At 41.1% G+C, this 17,336-nt stretch overlaps 1 protein-coding gene across 1 annotated transcript; it reads left to right on the forward strand.

Moving 5' to 3' along the window:
* Positions 1–9,057: 9,057 nt before the first annotated feature.
* Positions 9,058–17,336, forward strand: LOC110967858 (hyaluronidase-5-like). The gene is made up of 4 exons (XM_051951583.1): positions 9,058–10,357; positions 12,286–13,228; positions 13,831–13,920; positions 16,807–17,336. The coding sequence occupies exons 2-4, from the start codon at positions 12,314–12,316 to the stop codon at positions 17,134–17,136; spliced, it is 1,335 nt and encodes a 444-aa protein (XP_051807543.1). The 5' UTR covers positions 9,058–10,357; positions 12,286–12,313; the 3' UTR covers positions 17,137–17,336.

Genomic DNA, 17,336 nt, shown 5'->3' on the forward strand with positions numbered 1-17,336 from the left:
CGGGTTCTAATTTATTTGAATGAGAAAGTGTCTCAAACCTTTCGACAGGGGGTGTAAACCCCATGGAGCTGATTTGGGATGAACTGGACAGAAGAGTGAAAGCAAAACAATGTACAAGGGCCACACATTTATGGGAACTTCGGCAACAGAGTTGGGAAAAACTTTCTGAAGAATGTGTGATTTCCATTGTGGAAAGAATGACACGAGTGTGTTTAGCTGTTATATCTGCCAAAGGGGGCTACTTTGATGACTCAAAAGTTTAGAAATACATTTTGGTTTTTAGAAAGATTTTTTTTACTTCGTTTATTTGTTCTATTCTTTCACTCTTTCATTTCAGAGTACAATGAGACATTAAACTGCATAACTTCCAAATATAACTGAAAAAAAACTGGGGTGTTTGACAAATTGTAACAGGTACTATATATCACATTATCGCAACCAATATTCCCTCTAATTTTTTATGAGTTTGAGCAAACACACAAACTCCCTGAGACCACTGTGAGCAACATCAGACGTGTGCACTGTGGTCACACCAGCATTGCATCCATCCATGGTATATTAAAAGAATCAAATTACAGCATTTATATTTCTGTTAAAACACTTTGTCAACGGGAGCCAGTTGAAGGCTGCAGTGATTCTGGTGACACTACAATGTAAAAGACTGTAGTTATTGAAAATTTATATCTCTGTTTGCTGTTGCAACGGTGCTGCAATTTGCAGACAGTCCCTGTGCACTCCATAGACACCAGTGTTATTTCTGCAGCTTGAAAGACAGCTACTTTTGATAAAACTGGACTTGTAGCACATTGTCTGCCTTACAATGATGGGAAAGAGGCATTGTTTATGTTTTGACAATGTATATCTAACGAGTTGTTGATGCTGGAAGTCTGAATCTGTGAATATCTTTCCAACTTTACCAAACTTGGGGCCACTACCACCCAAGGAGTGGTATATTTAATTTTGAAAAAAGCATTTAGCCATACTGAAAGCTTTAAGCGCTTTATTTACATGGAATTAAACATTTTGTATTGTTTTATGATCACAGGTTCTGTCTGAAAAGAAGTGGCATCATTTTGAACACTGAAACCATACTAATAAAATGTCATGACCAACTAGTGTGCAATACTGGATTCTGTAAAAACATAAACAACTGAATGCAGAATGCTGTACAAAGAAATTCTCTACGGACATTTTTAAAAAAAAATCTGAATCTTATCTTAACACAGTTAATGTACTGTCTTATTTATATGTGTATGCATGTATTTCTTAATTTATTTATTTAGTACTCTTAACATATTAGAGTTCTGAGTGAGTATTTCTTTAGATAGGGAAAGGCCATTTATTGATCACATATAGGTTATTAAATAAAGGTTCATTAAAAACTAAATAGCATTTAAAAAAATAAACAACTTAGGCATTTATTGAGTCACTAAAATACTGTGGCGTCTATGGCCACATCAGCATGATCATAAGCATCCTCTGGTAAATTCACAACCATATACTGTAGGAAATCTAGCTGATCACATCATGATGTCCCTTACCATGTGGACTTCAGGAGATGACTGGAGATGAAAAACTGTGTTACTGCTGGTTGGGTCCTCTCTGTTCTCATGTTTCTTACAAGTTGGTCATTGTAAGAACCCAAGAGTTGAGGATATGGTGCCATGGTGTGTTTCAACATAACTTTTATGCAGGTAATAAATACATGATCCTGCCTTACTTCAGCCAGTCCATGAGCAACAGAAAACACAGTTTGCCTTGTACCTATTGCCACTAATGCTGTCAGGCCAGGGGTTCAAGTCTTCCCACTCACGTCTATACATTGCAAATGTTTTTGCTTCTTTGGACATGGTGGAGTTTCGGGTGTAGACATTTTTAAATGTGCGGGAGCAGTGCGCAGCTGCATCTGTAACCAGGCAACCCGCAACAGGACCATAGGACCGACCAGGACCGGACACACAGAGAAGTCTGAGGTCTATCCGCTGGACCTCACATCGGGTCTTCGCTATATAGGTCCTACGAAGATGAAATTGGCTGCCCTTAATATTTCCTGTGTTTTACTTTGTTCATTTTACAGTTTAGATGAGTGTGTGACAGACGTGTATGGGACATTCATGAAAATACAGATTCCATATTTTAAGGGACAGGTGGCAACCCTAACTCTGACAGCCATTCCATCTCAAAAGAATCGCATTTCTTTTTTAATTTGGCTTGGTGAGGGAATGTGCCACTGTCCGTTTGTTTTGTCATTATTATGAAGGGTCAACATAAGCAGCACTTAGCACATTAGCATGTCTTCCTTCAGTCCACATCTGCCACTCTGCTGTACAAGCTATAACAACGGTGGCTGCTTATAAAGACGCCTGTCAATTACGTTAATTAGCTGCATAAATACGTATGTGAATTGCATCATTGGCTTGAGCAGCCAGTCACCAGTCACTCACTGACTCTGAAAAATAGCACAGAATGAATTATGTGTTTATTTTATTTTCAATTTAGGTTTTTTTTTTTTTTTTTTGTGTGGCCATTTCTCAATATGCGTTCTTGTCCATACTTGCATTCTCGCGTTCTCGTGAAACGTCATCAGTCGGTGACCGAGTACTGTTCCAATCTGACCAAGAATGGAAGCAATACCCGGAAATGTTCTCGCTCCACCCACATTTGTTGAGACTGCATCGGACCAGACTTATGGGCTCGACACACGGGGAGCGACAGTTGAGGGGGAAATGTGAAAGTCATCGCAACAGGAGATAAATTCAACACGGAGCGCGATACTTGGCAGCAGCAGGCGACAGCGACACATGGCGCACTGTGCAAAAGCACAGATCACTTGTCTCCCTCACTTCTGATTGGCTGTGAAATTGGAGGGATTTTTTTACATTTTCATAGAGTTTCATGACAGAAAAGCATAAAAATAATGACCCAGAAGATATTGCTTGATTTACCCGAAACTTTACTACTGACATTGGCTTATAAAGGAAAGAAACGACCCTGGATCCATGCCATATTGCAAACTAGGAAAGAGCATGAATACCACCATTTGATGCCAAATCTCAGAAAAGATTGTTATTAAGGGAAGGATCATAAAGAATCGGGAAATCAATCATGGCTGAAAAGAGATGAAAACAATGGTTGAAAACCAGAGCGGACCATTAATGTATAGGAGCGGACTGTACTGTGTAACATGCTGTAAGCTCATTGGTCAGTGAGTGAAACCCTCGCGGATTGGTTGAAGCTCCAGGTGACAAAAATTGAACATTTTTCAACTTTCTTGTATCGCGTCGCAAGCCAGCAGGTTCACGTCTACATGAACGCGCGCGAAATTTCAGATGCACGAATGTTGCCGTTGTGTTGTTGGGAGGGGGGGAAAGCGATGTTCGTCTCGTCGCACAACAGCCATAGAAAATGACTGCTGGCGCCTCCCGTATGTCGAGCCCCTTATACGGACTTGGGGCGGCCAAATAACCCATAATGCATTTTGCACCGACCAGCGGTCAAAGGCCGAGGAGGAAGCTTTCAGAAGTAACAGAACAGTTTTTGGGAATACTACTGTTATTATGATACAAAATGTAGCTTTCAGATTATTTCAGACGAGAAAGTAGTTGTGTAAATGTCAAGTATGTGGTCAGTTTATCCAGATAAAGCCTGTTTAAAAATTTACTCCAGTCGTTTTGGAGATGTGAGGCTCCAGTATAAATGGCTATAAGCGGCCGAGAGAGCAGCCTGATGTCAGCAAGACTTTTAGAAATCTGCTGCTGGCTCTGACGGTTCTATGGCGGTGAAACGATATAAGTAGTTTTACGTTTTTCTAATGGTCACACTTTGGCCTCATAGTGTATTTTTTTACTGTTCAGAGAAAAATGGGCTTGAAAGAAGTTATTTTTAATGTTTTACTCGTTCGCTGACTGTGTGCTTCTGAATTAATGTCGTTTTCGTTAGCTGTAATACGACTTTGTTCTATTCTTATGACTGTCACTGTGCATTAAAAATAACATTTAAACAATATTTTATTCCAGGGACATCTGAAGAAACCCAGATCCTCACTGACTGCTGGGAGACTCCACAGACAGAACATCAGCAGCTTCATCTTCAGCATATGGACCAGTATGATGCTGCTCATGGAAACGGAAGGATAGAAAATGCTGAAATGTATTTAAACATTTTGCAATTAAGCATTATTAAACTGTGTGAATAAAAATGAATTGAATTGTTGAAGCCAGAAGTAAATTTTGCTCTAATCAGACCTGTTTGATCAGATGTTGCTGATGTTTGAGAAGGTTTCTGTTTTATTGCCTGACGGGCAGAGGAAGAGCTCATTTAGTCTGTTACATTTGTTATTTCAAAGTGATAAACTTAACCCAGTGAATAGAAGAGGACATGACCAGATCAAACAAAATCTAAATGATAGCAACATTCTATTTACCACATACTTCAGTGTTACAGTAATAAAAAGAGACAAACTAGGTAAAGGGCAAAAATAATGTGACTGCCAAAGATAGAAGGCACTGTTTCCCTGTATATCCCATTTCTAATACAGCAGCAGGCACCCACTTTTGGAAGACAATGACATTTATTGTACAATACACCCAGGAGTGAAAGTAGTTTTAAATTCTTGCCGGTAATATTACCAAAACCCTCGTCTCACTCTAACTTCATGCATTTTAAAATAGTAAAGTTAAAACACAAACAAATGAAAACATATTAATATTTACTGTAGGCCAATGGAATAGGTAGGAATTAATAACACTTGAAAATACGGGAAACTTTTTGCTTTAATTGGGCCCTAAGAACAGACATGAGGTCACGACCAAACACTCAGAATGGAACTAAACATCTAAACACATCACCTAAAATATTTTTCCACAGAGGCCTTAAATAGTTATAGTAGTAGTAGTTAGTTTCTGATTTTTCTGTGGTAAGCCATCTTCAGTGTCCCTGTCTTTTCTTTCAAAGAGATTGTTTTCCTCTGCATTATTACTTTGACAAAATATTTTTTGACTGTTTTGTAGTGCTTCTCTCTGTTATTATTTAAAATATGCATCTGTCGATGACAGCCGCTGTAAATCCAGTTTAAAGTTTTTAAGCCAATCACAAGAATGTGTAGAATTTCAAGTGTAATTTACTGCTCGCCCCTTCCCGGCACAAGCGGTGCTTGTTGACGTCTATTGACGAGTTGTGGGAAATGTCCCAGTGCAATAAATCAAGCACACCTACTTGCTATTGACTGCTATTCACCATAGCAGTCGCTTCTTCTTCTTCTTTTCCCTTCAGGGGTCGCTACAGCGAATCAATTGCCTCCATCTAACCCTGTCTGCTGCATCCTCTTCTCTCACGCCAACGATCTTCATGTCCTCTTTAACCGCATCCATTAACCTCCTCTTTGGTTTTCCTCTAGGCCTCCTGCCTGGCAGTCGGAAACTCAGCATCCTTCTAGCAATATATTCACTCTCTCTCCTCTGGACATGTCCAAACCGCCTCTTGTCTTTTCCTCAGGGACACTGTCTCCAGACCAAACAACATGGCTGGTCTCACCACAGTTTTGTAAATCTTTCCTTTTATTTTAGCTGAAACTTCTCTATCACACATTACACCTGACACTTTTCTCCAGCCATTCCAGCCTGCCTGTACACGCTTCTTCACCTCTTTTCCACACTCTCCATTGCTCTGGACTGTTGACCCTAAGTACTTAAAATCCTCCACCTTCATGATCTCTTCTCCCTGTAACCTCACTCTTCCACTTGGGTCCCTCTCATTCACACACAGATGCTCCGTCTTGCTGCGGCTAACCTTCATTCCTCTCCTTTCCAGGGCAAACCTCCACGCCTCTAGCTTCTCCTCCACCTGTTCTCTACTCTCACTACAGATCACAATGTCATCTGCAAACATCATAGTCCATGGAGACTCCTGTCTAAACTCGTCTGTCATCCTGTCCATCACCATAGCAAACAAGAAGGGGCTCAGAGCTGATCCCTGATGTAGTCCCACCTCCACCTTGAATTCCTCTGTCACACCTACAGCACACCTCACCACTGTCTTACAGTCCTCATACATGTCCTGCACCACTCTAACATACTTCTCTGCCACTCCAGACTTCCTCATACAAAACCACAGTTCCTCTCTGGGCACCCTGTCATAAGCTTTCTACAGATCTACAAAGACACAATGCTTCTGACCTTCTCTGTACTTCTCTATCAACATCCTCAAAGCAAATGTCGCATCTGTTGTACTCTTTCTTGGCATGAAACCATACTGCTGCTCACAGATGTTCACCTCTGCACTTAGCCTAGCTTCAACTACTCTTTCCCATAGCTTCATCGTGTGGCTCATCAGCTTTATTCCTCTGTAGTTGCCACAACTCTGCACATCTCCCTTGTTCTTAAAGATGGGCACCAGCACACTTCTCCTCCATTCCTCGGGCATCTTCTCACTATCTAAGATCCTGTTGAACAACCCAGTCAGAAACTCTACTGATACCTCTCCGAGACACTTCCATTCCTCCGCAGGTATATCATCAGGACCAAGTGCCTTTCCACTCTTCATCCTCTTCAATGCCCTCCTCACTTCATCCTTACTAATCTTTGCTACTTCCTGGTCCACAACAGTCACCTCTCCTACTCTTCGTTCTCTCTCATTTTCCTCATTCATCAACTCTTTAAAGTACTCTTTCCATCTTCCCATCACACTATTGGCACCTGTCAACACACTTCCATCCTTATCCTTTATCACCCTAACCTGCTGCACGTCCTTCCCATCTCTGTCTCTCTTCCTTGGCAACCTGTACAGATCAGTCTCTCCCTCCTTACTGTCCAACCTAGCATACAAGTCATCGTAAGCCCCTTGTTTGGCCTTTGCCACCTCTGCTTTCACCTTACGCTGCATCTCCCTGTACTCCTGTCTACTCTCTTCAGTCCTCTCAGTGTCCCACTTCTTCTTAGCTAACCTCTTTCTCTGGATCCACTCCTGCACCTCCTCATTCCACCACCAAGTCTCCTTATTGCCTTTCCTTCCAGATGACACACCAAATACTCTCCGACCTGTCTCCCTGATCACATTTGCTGTAGTTGTCCAGTCATCTGGAAGCACCTCCTGACAATCCAAAGCCTGTCTCAACTCTTTCCTGAAAGTCATACAACACTTCCTTTTTCAGCTTCCACCATTTGGTCCTCTGCTCTGCTTTGCCCTTTTCATCTTCTTCACCACCAGGGTCATCCTACACGCCACCATCCTATGCTGTCTGGCTACACTCTCACATACCACTACTTTGCAGTCACTGATCTCCTTCAGATTACACCGTCTACACAAGATGTAGTCTATCTGTGTGCTCCTACCTCCACTCTTATAGGTCACCCTATGTTCCTGCCTCTTCTGGAAGAAAGTATTCACTACAGCCATTTCCATCCTTTTTGCAAAGTCAACCACCATCTGTCCTTCTGCGTTCCTCTCCTGGATACCAAACCTGCCCATGACCTCCTCATCATCTTTGTTTCCTGCACCAACATGTCCATTGAAGTCTGCACCAATAACAACTCTCTCACTTCTAGGGATAATCCGCATCACTTCATCAAGGTCCAACCAGAATTTCTCCTTCTCCTCCAGCTCACATCCTACATGTGGGGCATACCCACTAACAACATTGAACATCACATCTTTGATTTCTAGCTTCAGGCTCATCACTCGATCTGACACTCTTTTTATCTCCAGGACATTCCTAACAAACTCCTCCTTCAAGATAACTCCTACTCCATTTCTCTTCCTATCTACACCATGACAGAACAACTTGAACCCTGCTCCTAAACTTCTAGCTTTACTACCTTTCCACCTGGTCTCCTGGACACACAGTATGTCCACCTTCCTCCTCTGCATCATGTCAACCAGCTCTCTACCTTTTCCTGTCATACTTCCAACATTCAAAGTCCCTTCTCTCAGTCCTAGACTCTTGGTGTTCCTCTTCTTTCTCTTCCTACGAACACACCTTCCTCCCCTCCTTCTTCGACCAACAGTCGTCCATTTTCCACCTGCACCCTGTAGGTCGACATCACCGATGGCGGTCGTTGTTAACCCGGGCCTCGACCGATCTGGTATGGAAGTCATACATTTGATTCGCATGTTTGATTTGGCCAAAGTTTTATGTTGGATGCCCTTCCTGACACAACCCTCTGTATTTATCCGGGCTTGGGACCGGCACAATAAGACACTGGCTTGTGTCCCCTTGCGGCTACATTATTTGCCATAGCAGTCGCTCTGTTACGGAAAGTAGACACACATGCGCACTCACGTACTGCTGAGTGAATGGTCGATAGCAGGCAGCTGGGCGGCGTATCCATAGATACCGGTGGAAGAGCGGCGTACCACCACCGGATCTTTTCCTGGTACCGCGTTCCGGCACCAGATCTTTTGCCGGTACACAGTACCGGACCGTTCCGGCTTACTTTCACCCCTGAATACACCTGTGAACTGGACAACTCAGCAAGTCAAAACATGGACACATTTTATTTTATTACACTGTTCTGTTGTACATTGTTGTAGTTCATTGCAATTAAACATGTATATGATGTAAATATATGTGTTTTTCTGTCTGGAAGCATGTGGATGTAAACAAATATTTGCTACAATATACACTACAAAGTTTGGAGTCACCCAGACAATTTCACGTTTTCCATGAAAACTCACCTTTTAATTCATGTCCTAATATAATTGGACAAAGGTTTTCTAATCATCAATTTGCCTTTCAACATGATTAGCTAGCACAATGTACCATTAGAACACAGGAGTGATGGTTTCTGGAAATGGAATATCTACATAAGGGTACAGAGGTACCCCTATGTAGATATTCCAGCTAGAATTGTAATTTACCACATGAATAATGTCTAGACTGTGTTTCTGATTCATTTAATGTTATCTTCTTTGAAAAAAAAAATTCTTTTCTTTCAAAAATAAGGCCATTACTAAGTGACCCCAAACTTTTGAACGATCGTGTAGTTTTTAGGTACTGGTGCACTTCGAATGCATATATGCAGGGTATCTGCAGGTTTTAGCAAGTCAAATTTAAGACTTTTTAAGACCTTTTTAATGCCGTCTTGAATGAAATTTAAGACTGGAATTTTTAAAAAAATCCTATAAATACAAGCAATGGTTAGGGATCCCGCTGTACTAGAACCTCAATGACAATCATTCAAGTTTACTTATTGTCAGTTTATTAAACAAACTGATACAATACTGATCAATACAAAACACTGCTTTGCCAACGAGACTTGGCGTGAGTAAAAGCACATTGCATTTGGTCAAACACATAAAATTACAAGTGCAATAACAGTACTATATGTCAACGACAAAACACTGAACACACACTCAGTGTTCAAGATCCATAACACCTCGGATTTGAGTGTTGCTGTCCCACCAAAGATAACCGTCAGGTCAGTGCTGCTAGCACCGGCGGTAGCAGCAGCAGCAGCGGTTGTTGCTAGCTGGGACGCTAGACCCACACAAAAATGAGAGATGCCCGGCGTTTGTTTTTGACTCTCTGTCGCCATTTTATGCTTAGCGCCCTGCATGTGCGATTCGACCGCTTTAATTTCCCATGGTGCCGAGTTTGAAATCCTTCTTGCAAAGAATGCACCTGGCCTCCTCGAGATTGGCAACAGGTTTCAACCAGCTTTGAAACCAACTGTCCTCCAGCCAACACTGCTTAAATTGCACTTACCCATCCTGACTGACCGGTGACGCGAGGAAGAAAGGAAAGAAGGAGTCTGCGCGTGACTGAAATTAAACTTCCGGCACAACTTTTACGTTACTCAAAGTCCCCTGAGTAAAAAAAAAAAAAACAGACCCGACAATTTAAGACCACTGACTACTGTATTTAAGGAATTTCTAATGAATTTAAGACATTTTAATGCCTTAATTTTAGATACACGAATTTAAGACTTTTTAAGACTTTTTAAGGATCCGCGGGTACCCTGATATGAACCCATCTATCTATGTCTGTACCTAAACCTGTACCTAAACCCTAAAAAAACAATGTGCACCTCATTTTATTAACAATTTTTTAATATTGTTTTGGTCATTTGATCTAAACAATCTTTGATTGGATTCACAAAGTTTTCTTATGTTTCTTTGCTGCTTTGAATTTTAAAAGTAAATGTCAATATAATGAAACAAACTATTAACTGGCCACTGAACCCTGAACACAGCTGCTTCCAAACATGGAGACATGGATGACTAGCATTAGCACATCGGTCAGATAAAGATCAATCAGAGTGAAGAAACTGTTTCCTCCGACGCATGAAGCAGCAAAAACCCAGCGGCCGACAAGTTTCAAAACAGTGATCAGTTCTTCACAGGCCACTGAAGAGCACAGCAGGTAGGAGATGATGGTTTGTCATCAAAATATACAAAAATTGGAAAATGATTTTAAATTTGTATTGGCATTGTCAAGTCAGACAAATTAGTTTGTTTGATATATTCATATAATGTGGAATCATTCATCTGAACATCTTTCAGATTAATGCAAAAAAAAAAATGAAAATGTATGATCGGAAATCACTTCATTGTCAGGCTGTCTGTCTCCACAAAACTTTAAGTCTGTTCGAATAAAGTCATATTTATGAAATCCTTACCAACAAACTTTCTCTTCTTTCTGTGGAATAAAGTCCAAACTTGTGAGGTGGCACACTGGACTCCATTATATTTAAGTGTGTTCCTCATGTTTCACCCACCAAGTATTATTACAAATCATGTATTGTTGGGGTAGACAAAATTATTATTAGGGCCACTTATAAAAAATGTTGTTCGGTATATCCACTATGACATCAATGACAGAGTAAAAATATCATTGTTCTGACAGTATGCGAAAAATATTGAAGATGTAGAACGTTTGTAAAAGTACAATTTATGTCTTATTGGATTTTGCAGATTAACCAAATAATGTGACCAGTTAGTGTACACATACAAAAATATGAGCCTGTTTTATTTTTATAAAGCAATTTGGGAATTTTGTCACAAAAATTTTCCCAACAAGAAAATGGGTCAGCCTGTAAGACACTGGATATGTTGTCCTTAAAGTCTGTTTGAAATGCATTCTATAAATCATTTAATCCTGCAAAAGAAATAAAAACTGACCTGGGTGAATTGTTTTTCACAAACACTTTGTTCTTGGCATCTTAAATAATGAGTGGCAGTGAATATTTTAAGGTGAAGCAGAGGAATGACAGAGGAAAGCCCATCAGGATTTTAGCCAGCGGTTCGTTGCTGACAGCTTTGGTACCTAAACTCCCATCCAAAAGTATCAGAACAGCGAGACCAATTCCTTAATTTTTGCTGTAGACTGAAAACATTTGGGTTTGACATCAAAATGATGGATATGAGACAATAGATCAACATTTCAGGATTTGATACACATATTAGAAGATAGCATTATTTGTAATGGAATAGCAAATTTTTAGGTGAGCAAAAGTATTCAGACAGATAGACTTAAAATAGTTTAAAGTGAATAAGATATCATATTTAGTTGCAATAACTGCATCAAGCCTGTGACCCACTGACATCAGCAAAACTTTTGCATTGTTCTTTTGTGATGCTTTTCCAGGCTTTCACCACACCCTCTTTCTGTTTTTTTGTATGGTTACTCCCTTCAGTCTCCTCTTAAACAGGTGAAATGCAGCTCTTTAGGGTTCAAATCTGGAGACTGACTTGACTGGTCTAAAACCTTCCATGTCTTGCCCCTGATGAACTCCTTTGTTGTTTAGGCAGTGTATTTTGGGTCATTCTTTTGCTGCATGAGGAAGCATCAGTTTGATTGCATCTTTCTTGAAATTAGCAGACAAAAAGTTTCTGTAGACTTCTGAGTTCATTTTGCTGCTGCCATCATGTGTTACATCATCATTGGAGAATAATGAGGGCATCCCAGAAGAAGCTTTGCAAGCCCAAGCCATGACATTACCTTAACCGCCTTAACCACTTTTTTGACATTTATTTCATTGCTGATGTGAAAACCTTCTGGACCTTTTGTAACTACATTACTACAAAGGAAATTTGACTTGTTCAGCTGTCTCGTAGGTTTATTTTTTATTAATCATTGTTAAACTTTTAAATGTTTTTTATTACATGCCTACATCATTGTGTACCTGCTGTGTGGACACAGCAGGTCCACAATGATACACTAACAACTTTGGGATAGTAATTGATATAGTGAAGCCTCAATGTGGAGCGGGAGATGATGTAGCTGGAGTCGATGTCAGGGATTACATTTAAAATAAACTGAAACTTCTTTTTGCTGGTGTTTTTTTGTAGTTGACCCTCTTTGTCCAGAGTCCTCACAATGGCATCACCCTTCCTGTCCTGTGTCGCCCTCTGTGTCATCATATCTGTCACTTTAGTCCTTGGCCTACCGCCTACTGAGCCTCCACTGATCCATGACCACCCCTTTGTGGCTATATGGAACGCCCCCACTGACCAGTGTCAACAACTTCACATCCCACTGGACACGGGAGCCTTCCAGGCGGTGACCACACCTGCAGCTATTTCAGGTCAGTTTCTCACCATCTTCTACGAGGACCGCCTTGGCCTTTACCCTAAAGTTGATACCATCAAGCGTAAACGCTACAGAGGTGGAGTCCCCCAAAATGGCAACTTGACGGAACATCTGGCCAAGGCCCAGAACCAAATAGATCACTATATCTCCCAGGATTCCTCTCCTGGGTTGGCTGTCATTGACTGGGAGTCCTGGCGTCCCCTGTGGGATCAAAACTGGGGATCAAAACGTATTTATCAGAAGTTGTCCATCGCTCATGCTCTGCAGATGGCCCCATTTCTATCAACAAAGCAAATTTCCGAACTGGCAAAGAGCCAGTTCCAGCATGCTAGCCGCCGTTTCATGGAGAAAACCATTAGCCTTGGCATCGGTGAGCGTCCAAGTCGTCGCTGGGGTTTCTACCTGTTTCCTGACTGCTACAACTATGGATGGGAGAAGTCCGGCTACACAGGGAAATGCTCCACGAGGACCCAGAAGCAGAACAACCAGATGCTGTGGCTGTGGGAACACAGCACCGCCCTCTTTCCCTCCATCTACCTTCACCTGACTCTGAGGAACTCCCCCCGTGCTGCACTCTACGTCCGCAACCGTGTCCAGGAGGCGCTGAGGGTGGCAGCGCTGCCTAAACGTCCCTACACAGTCCCCATCTATGTCTACTCCAGGCCGCTGTACAGGGATCAGACCCAGAAATTTCAGAGCCAGGTGAGGGTTTGGGTTTAGTTAGCTTAACTGAAGGATTTGCTGTGTAGGAGATTCTTAACACTGTCAGTGATAGACTACACAAAACTTTAACACTGTTAGAAGACCTTCATCATCATGGTCAGAATATTAATTCTAATGGTGGACATAGTAAAATGGTAATAACTAAAGGACACAATGTTTATGTTGCTTAAATGTGGAAAATGAACAGCAGTCTCCTATATTTCAATCCAGTGTTTTATTGACCCAACCATCCACCTCAAACCCCTCCCTTTGTGGAATTTGTAGGTTTCCAGCAAGCCTGACTGCTTCCCTTGTTCCCATCATATTTACAACATTTATGTTGTCACTTGACTGCTAATATACAGTGTTTTGTTTTAGGGCTTTTTATGAAATGATTGATGCAGTCAACACAGTACTAAGAGGTCACTTAACAGTAAAGCCTAATTATCAACATGTGACAGTAAGCTAACTGACTAAAGTTGATTTGAATGAAAAATACCTCAAGGAGTTAAACAAATGGCCTAAACTGAAAAAATTAGTCTGAAAATGTATTTGGTAAAAAAAAGGGGGGGGGGGGGTTTGTGTGGTTCTTGCTCTTTCAGACGGATCTCGTCAGCACTGTTGGAGAGTCAGCAGCTTTGGGAGCTTCTGGGGTTGTAATGTGGGGAGGCACCAAAGACTACAACAACAAGGTAACGACAGCTACTTGACAAACTAATCAGTAAATGCTACCACAGTATTCACCTGCCAGCATATACATTGAGAAGTCGGCTGTAATCACCTCCTCTGTTTGCACACTGGCCACAAAATTATCCCCCACATCATCATCATCCCACAGATGGAAATGCTTGCATAAACTGGACGTGTCACTGAAAGTTTCTGTGCTTGTCTTCAGTCATGATACCAGACTGTACTGAAAACAGGAACACACATTACCAGGTCTTAAGCAGCAAATCATTGATCTATCTTTGTTTCCTCTTTTAGGAGGAACTTACACTCTTGACAGTACAGTCTGTGTGAGTGTTATCTCTGCTGACAGATGTGTGACAGAACTATTGCAGTCTCATTTGAGCATTCTGCTTTTCTGTTCTATCTTAAATTCTTGTCACATGGTGTTAAACTAACTGAAGTTGCACAGTTGTATCCAAACATTTGTGCAGCCTAGGCATATATTTTGTACATCTTTGACATGGAAATTAAGTAAATACAACCCCAATGCCACACAAACACCTTTCTGAAGTAAAAGTGAAATATAATAGGTTACAGATAAAGACATCAAGAAAAATAAAAAAAAACAGAACTTGTTTAAAATAAAGATAGCAAAATTACAACTGTCAAGCAAAAATGTCCACAAAAATAAGTAAAATTCAAATTTAAGATTTTGGCTTAGTCTTTAGTTTGGCATCCTTTTTAGCATACAGAACTCCTTGACAACAGCTAGATAGGGACTAAGCCACATTTATGTAATAGTTTAATAATGGCAGTAGCTTCTATTATGTTTCTAACAGCAACAGCAGAGCACTGACGAGCTGACTATATGTTGGCCTCCAGCAGGTGCTCTGTGGGATTTAGGTCAGGGCTCTTGTTTTGGAGAATTATCCTTCTAAAATGTCAGTTCTGCAGCTTGAATAATTTGGCTTCTTTCCTAAAATTTGTTTGCAAAATTCCTCTGTAAAATTTAGTTTATGATTTCACTAGTAAATGAGTTTATCAGCTCCCTCTGATGCTCGCACCTAAATGATTTAAAATATTCTCCCTGTTAGTCTGGTTGGAATTCTCTCTCTGGCTTTCTCCACTCACACATTCTGCCATCAGATTAATGTTATGCTTCAGTGCATGTTTGTCTTTATATTTAATCCTACCTGTCTTGTGTTTAAGCTTGGAAATGGTTTTTGCTGTATTTCCTTTCCTTTATAGCCTAGCCGCGCTAGACCCAGGTCTGAAGACGCAAGGGTCTAGGAACTCTCAACAGGGAGGGAGGCGGGCTAAAAGGTTGTCTTTCAAATCACTCTGCAGTAATTGGGTAGGTATACAACCAATCAGCGCAACGAATAGGCTGACGTAGTTCCTAGAGCGCCGGAAATCAGAGGATGCGGGAGTTCGGTGAAGCCTTATTTATACAGTCAATGGGTGAAGCTCAAGTATATTACAGACATGTTAACAGAAAGATTATTCGACTGTTGTCGTTTTTGTTGTAAGAATTTAACAATTGTTGGCGTTTCATCCCATTCGTCGATCATCTATGATTCTGGTTGTTTCTGTCAGAATTGTCGCGGCTCTGTCGTCACTTAGTTACGCCTGCCTTCTGACTCTACACTTCATGGTGATTCGTCGGCCAGTTTTAGGAGCATCCAACCTCGAGGCTTACCGAGGGTAACTAGACCGACCGTGGCAGAGAATTAAATTCGTTGCCGTGGGTTGTCTAGCGCGGCTAGGCTATTTCCTTTGTACTCCTTTTTCTAATAGTGTCAACTAAGTTGTATCTGGCAATTCTCAGTGATCTTTGAGCTGTTTATTCTTGCCTTTTTTTTTCTTTTTTTTTTTACTAATCTACACCTTCTGTTCTCAGTAACAAGCCCTCCATTTGTTTACTGTATAACAACTGTGGAGAATGGAAGAATTAACAGAGCAGCTGTATTGCAAAAGCAAATGTAAAAGCATACGTATTTGAAATCACTATGAACGAACCAGTTCCAGTGTTATGTTTATTGAATCTACAGAATCAGTTATCCTTAAATTCACATAAGTGCCAATAATGATAAATAATTTCCATTCCGTTTGATGAGCAGAATTTATCCAAGCATTTTTTTTTCCAGGTATGTTCATGCTTTCCAGAGCATTTTTAGGAGACAATATTTGCTTAGACTTACACTTTGTTTATCTTTTGACTAAATATTAGCTAATCTTATATTGGAGTACATTTGCTCACAAACCCTGTGGAACTGTGTTTGTAGTTTACAGTGACTCACACATGTACACATTCATGATTTTGCTTAACAGAAAATGCTGGTTGTGTGCAACGGTTTGCATCACTCTTTTTTAGTTCCGACATCCATCCGTTATCCTGCTTAATCCTCATTAGGGTCGCAGAGGGACTGGAGTGTATTCTAGCTGACTAAGGGTGAAGGCAATGGACATCCTGGACAGGCCACCAGTGTATCACAGGGCTACACATAGAGACAAACAATCACACTCATATTCACACCTTCAGACAATTCAGAATCACAAATTAACCTCGGCATGTTTTTGAACTGTGGGAGGAACCCAGAGAACCTGAAGAAAACCCATGTATGCCCAGGGAGAACATGAAAACTCCATGCAGAAAGATCCCGGGAAGGCTGGGGCAAGAACCAAGGATCTTCTAGCTGCAAGGCGAAAGTGCTAACCACTAAGGCACTGTACAAACCCCTGTGTTATGACAACTACCAATAAAACTATTTTCAACTAACACAGGGAATTAGTAGAGTTTTTAATTACCACTTATTTAAGGAATGTCGGCATAAACACAAGACTTTTTTCGTCACAACAAGTAGGTGTATACCTCAGTCTTACCTGTAAGCCTCTCTCTGTCACTGCAGGCTTCCTGTCAGTCTCTGTCTGAGTATCTGACATCCACCTTCAACCCGTACATTGCCAACGTGACAGCAGCTGCCATGCTGTGCAGTGAGGCCTTGTGCCAGGGGAAGGGCCGCTGTGTGAGGAAGAACTACGACTCCGATCACTACCTGCACCTAAACCCTACCTACTTCAAAATCCTGCGCGCTGCCAAGAAGTACGTGGCTGTTGGTCTCCCTTCTGCTGCAGACCTTGATGCCTGGGCTGAAAACTTCACCTGTCAGTGCTACGCCAAGTCCAGCTGTTATCCCAAACTGGTGCATCCAACCTCAATCAAACTCATCTGGGTTTAACCTGGGAGGACAGTAAAATGTTTCCAGAAGGGTGTCCTCTGAAGATTTGATCGAAAATTATCTACATTACATTAAAAAGCTTTGTGTCTATTCAAAATATTCAAAAAAATTTCTGTGGAAAATCAGATATCACACAAATTCTTGATTTATTTGAACTGCAAACTCTAAAAGCTCCTAAATAAATGCTTTCCTGAAAATAA

Source organism: Acanthochromis polyacanthus, chromosome 8 (genome assembly GCF_021347895.1).
Source record: "Acanthochromis polyacanthus isolate Apoly-LR-REF ecotype Palm Island chromosome 8, KAUST_Apoly_ChrSc, whole genome shotgun sequence".
Taxonomy (NCBI): domain Eukaryota; kingdom Metazoa; phylum Chordata; class Actinopteri; family Pomacentridae; genus Acanthochromis; species Acanthochromis polyacanthus.

Excerpts from the sequence above, each read along its gene's own strand:
- LOC110967858 (XM_051951583.1), top strand. The coding sequence starts at position 12,314 with ATGGCATCACCCTTCCTGTCCTGTGTCGCCCTCTGTGTCATCATATCT. Across the intron at positions 13,229-13,830 it reads CCCAGAAATTTCAGAGCCAG|ACGGATCTCGTCAGCACTGT; the intron begins GTGAGGGTTTGG and ends TTGCTCTTTCAG. Across the intron at positions 13,921-16,806 it reads CCAAAGACTACAACAACAAG|GCTTCCTGTCAGTCTCTGTC; the intron begins GTAACGACAGCT and ends CTGTCACTGCAG.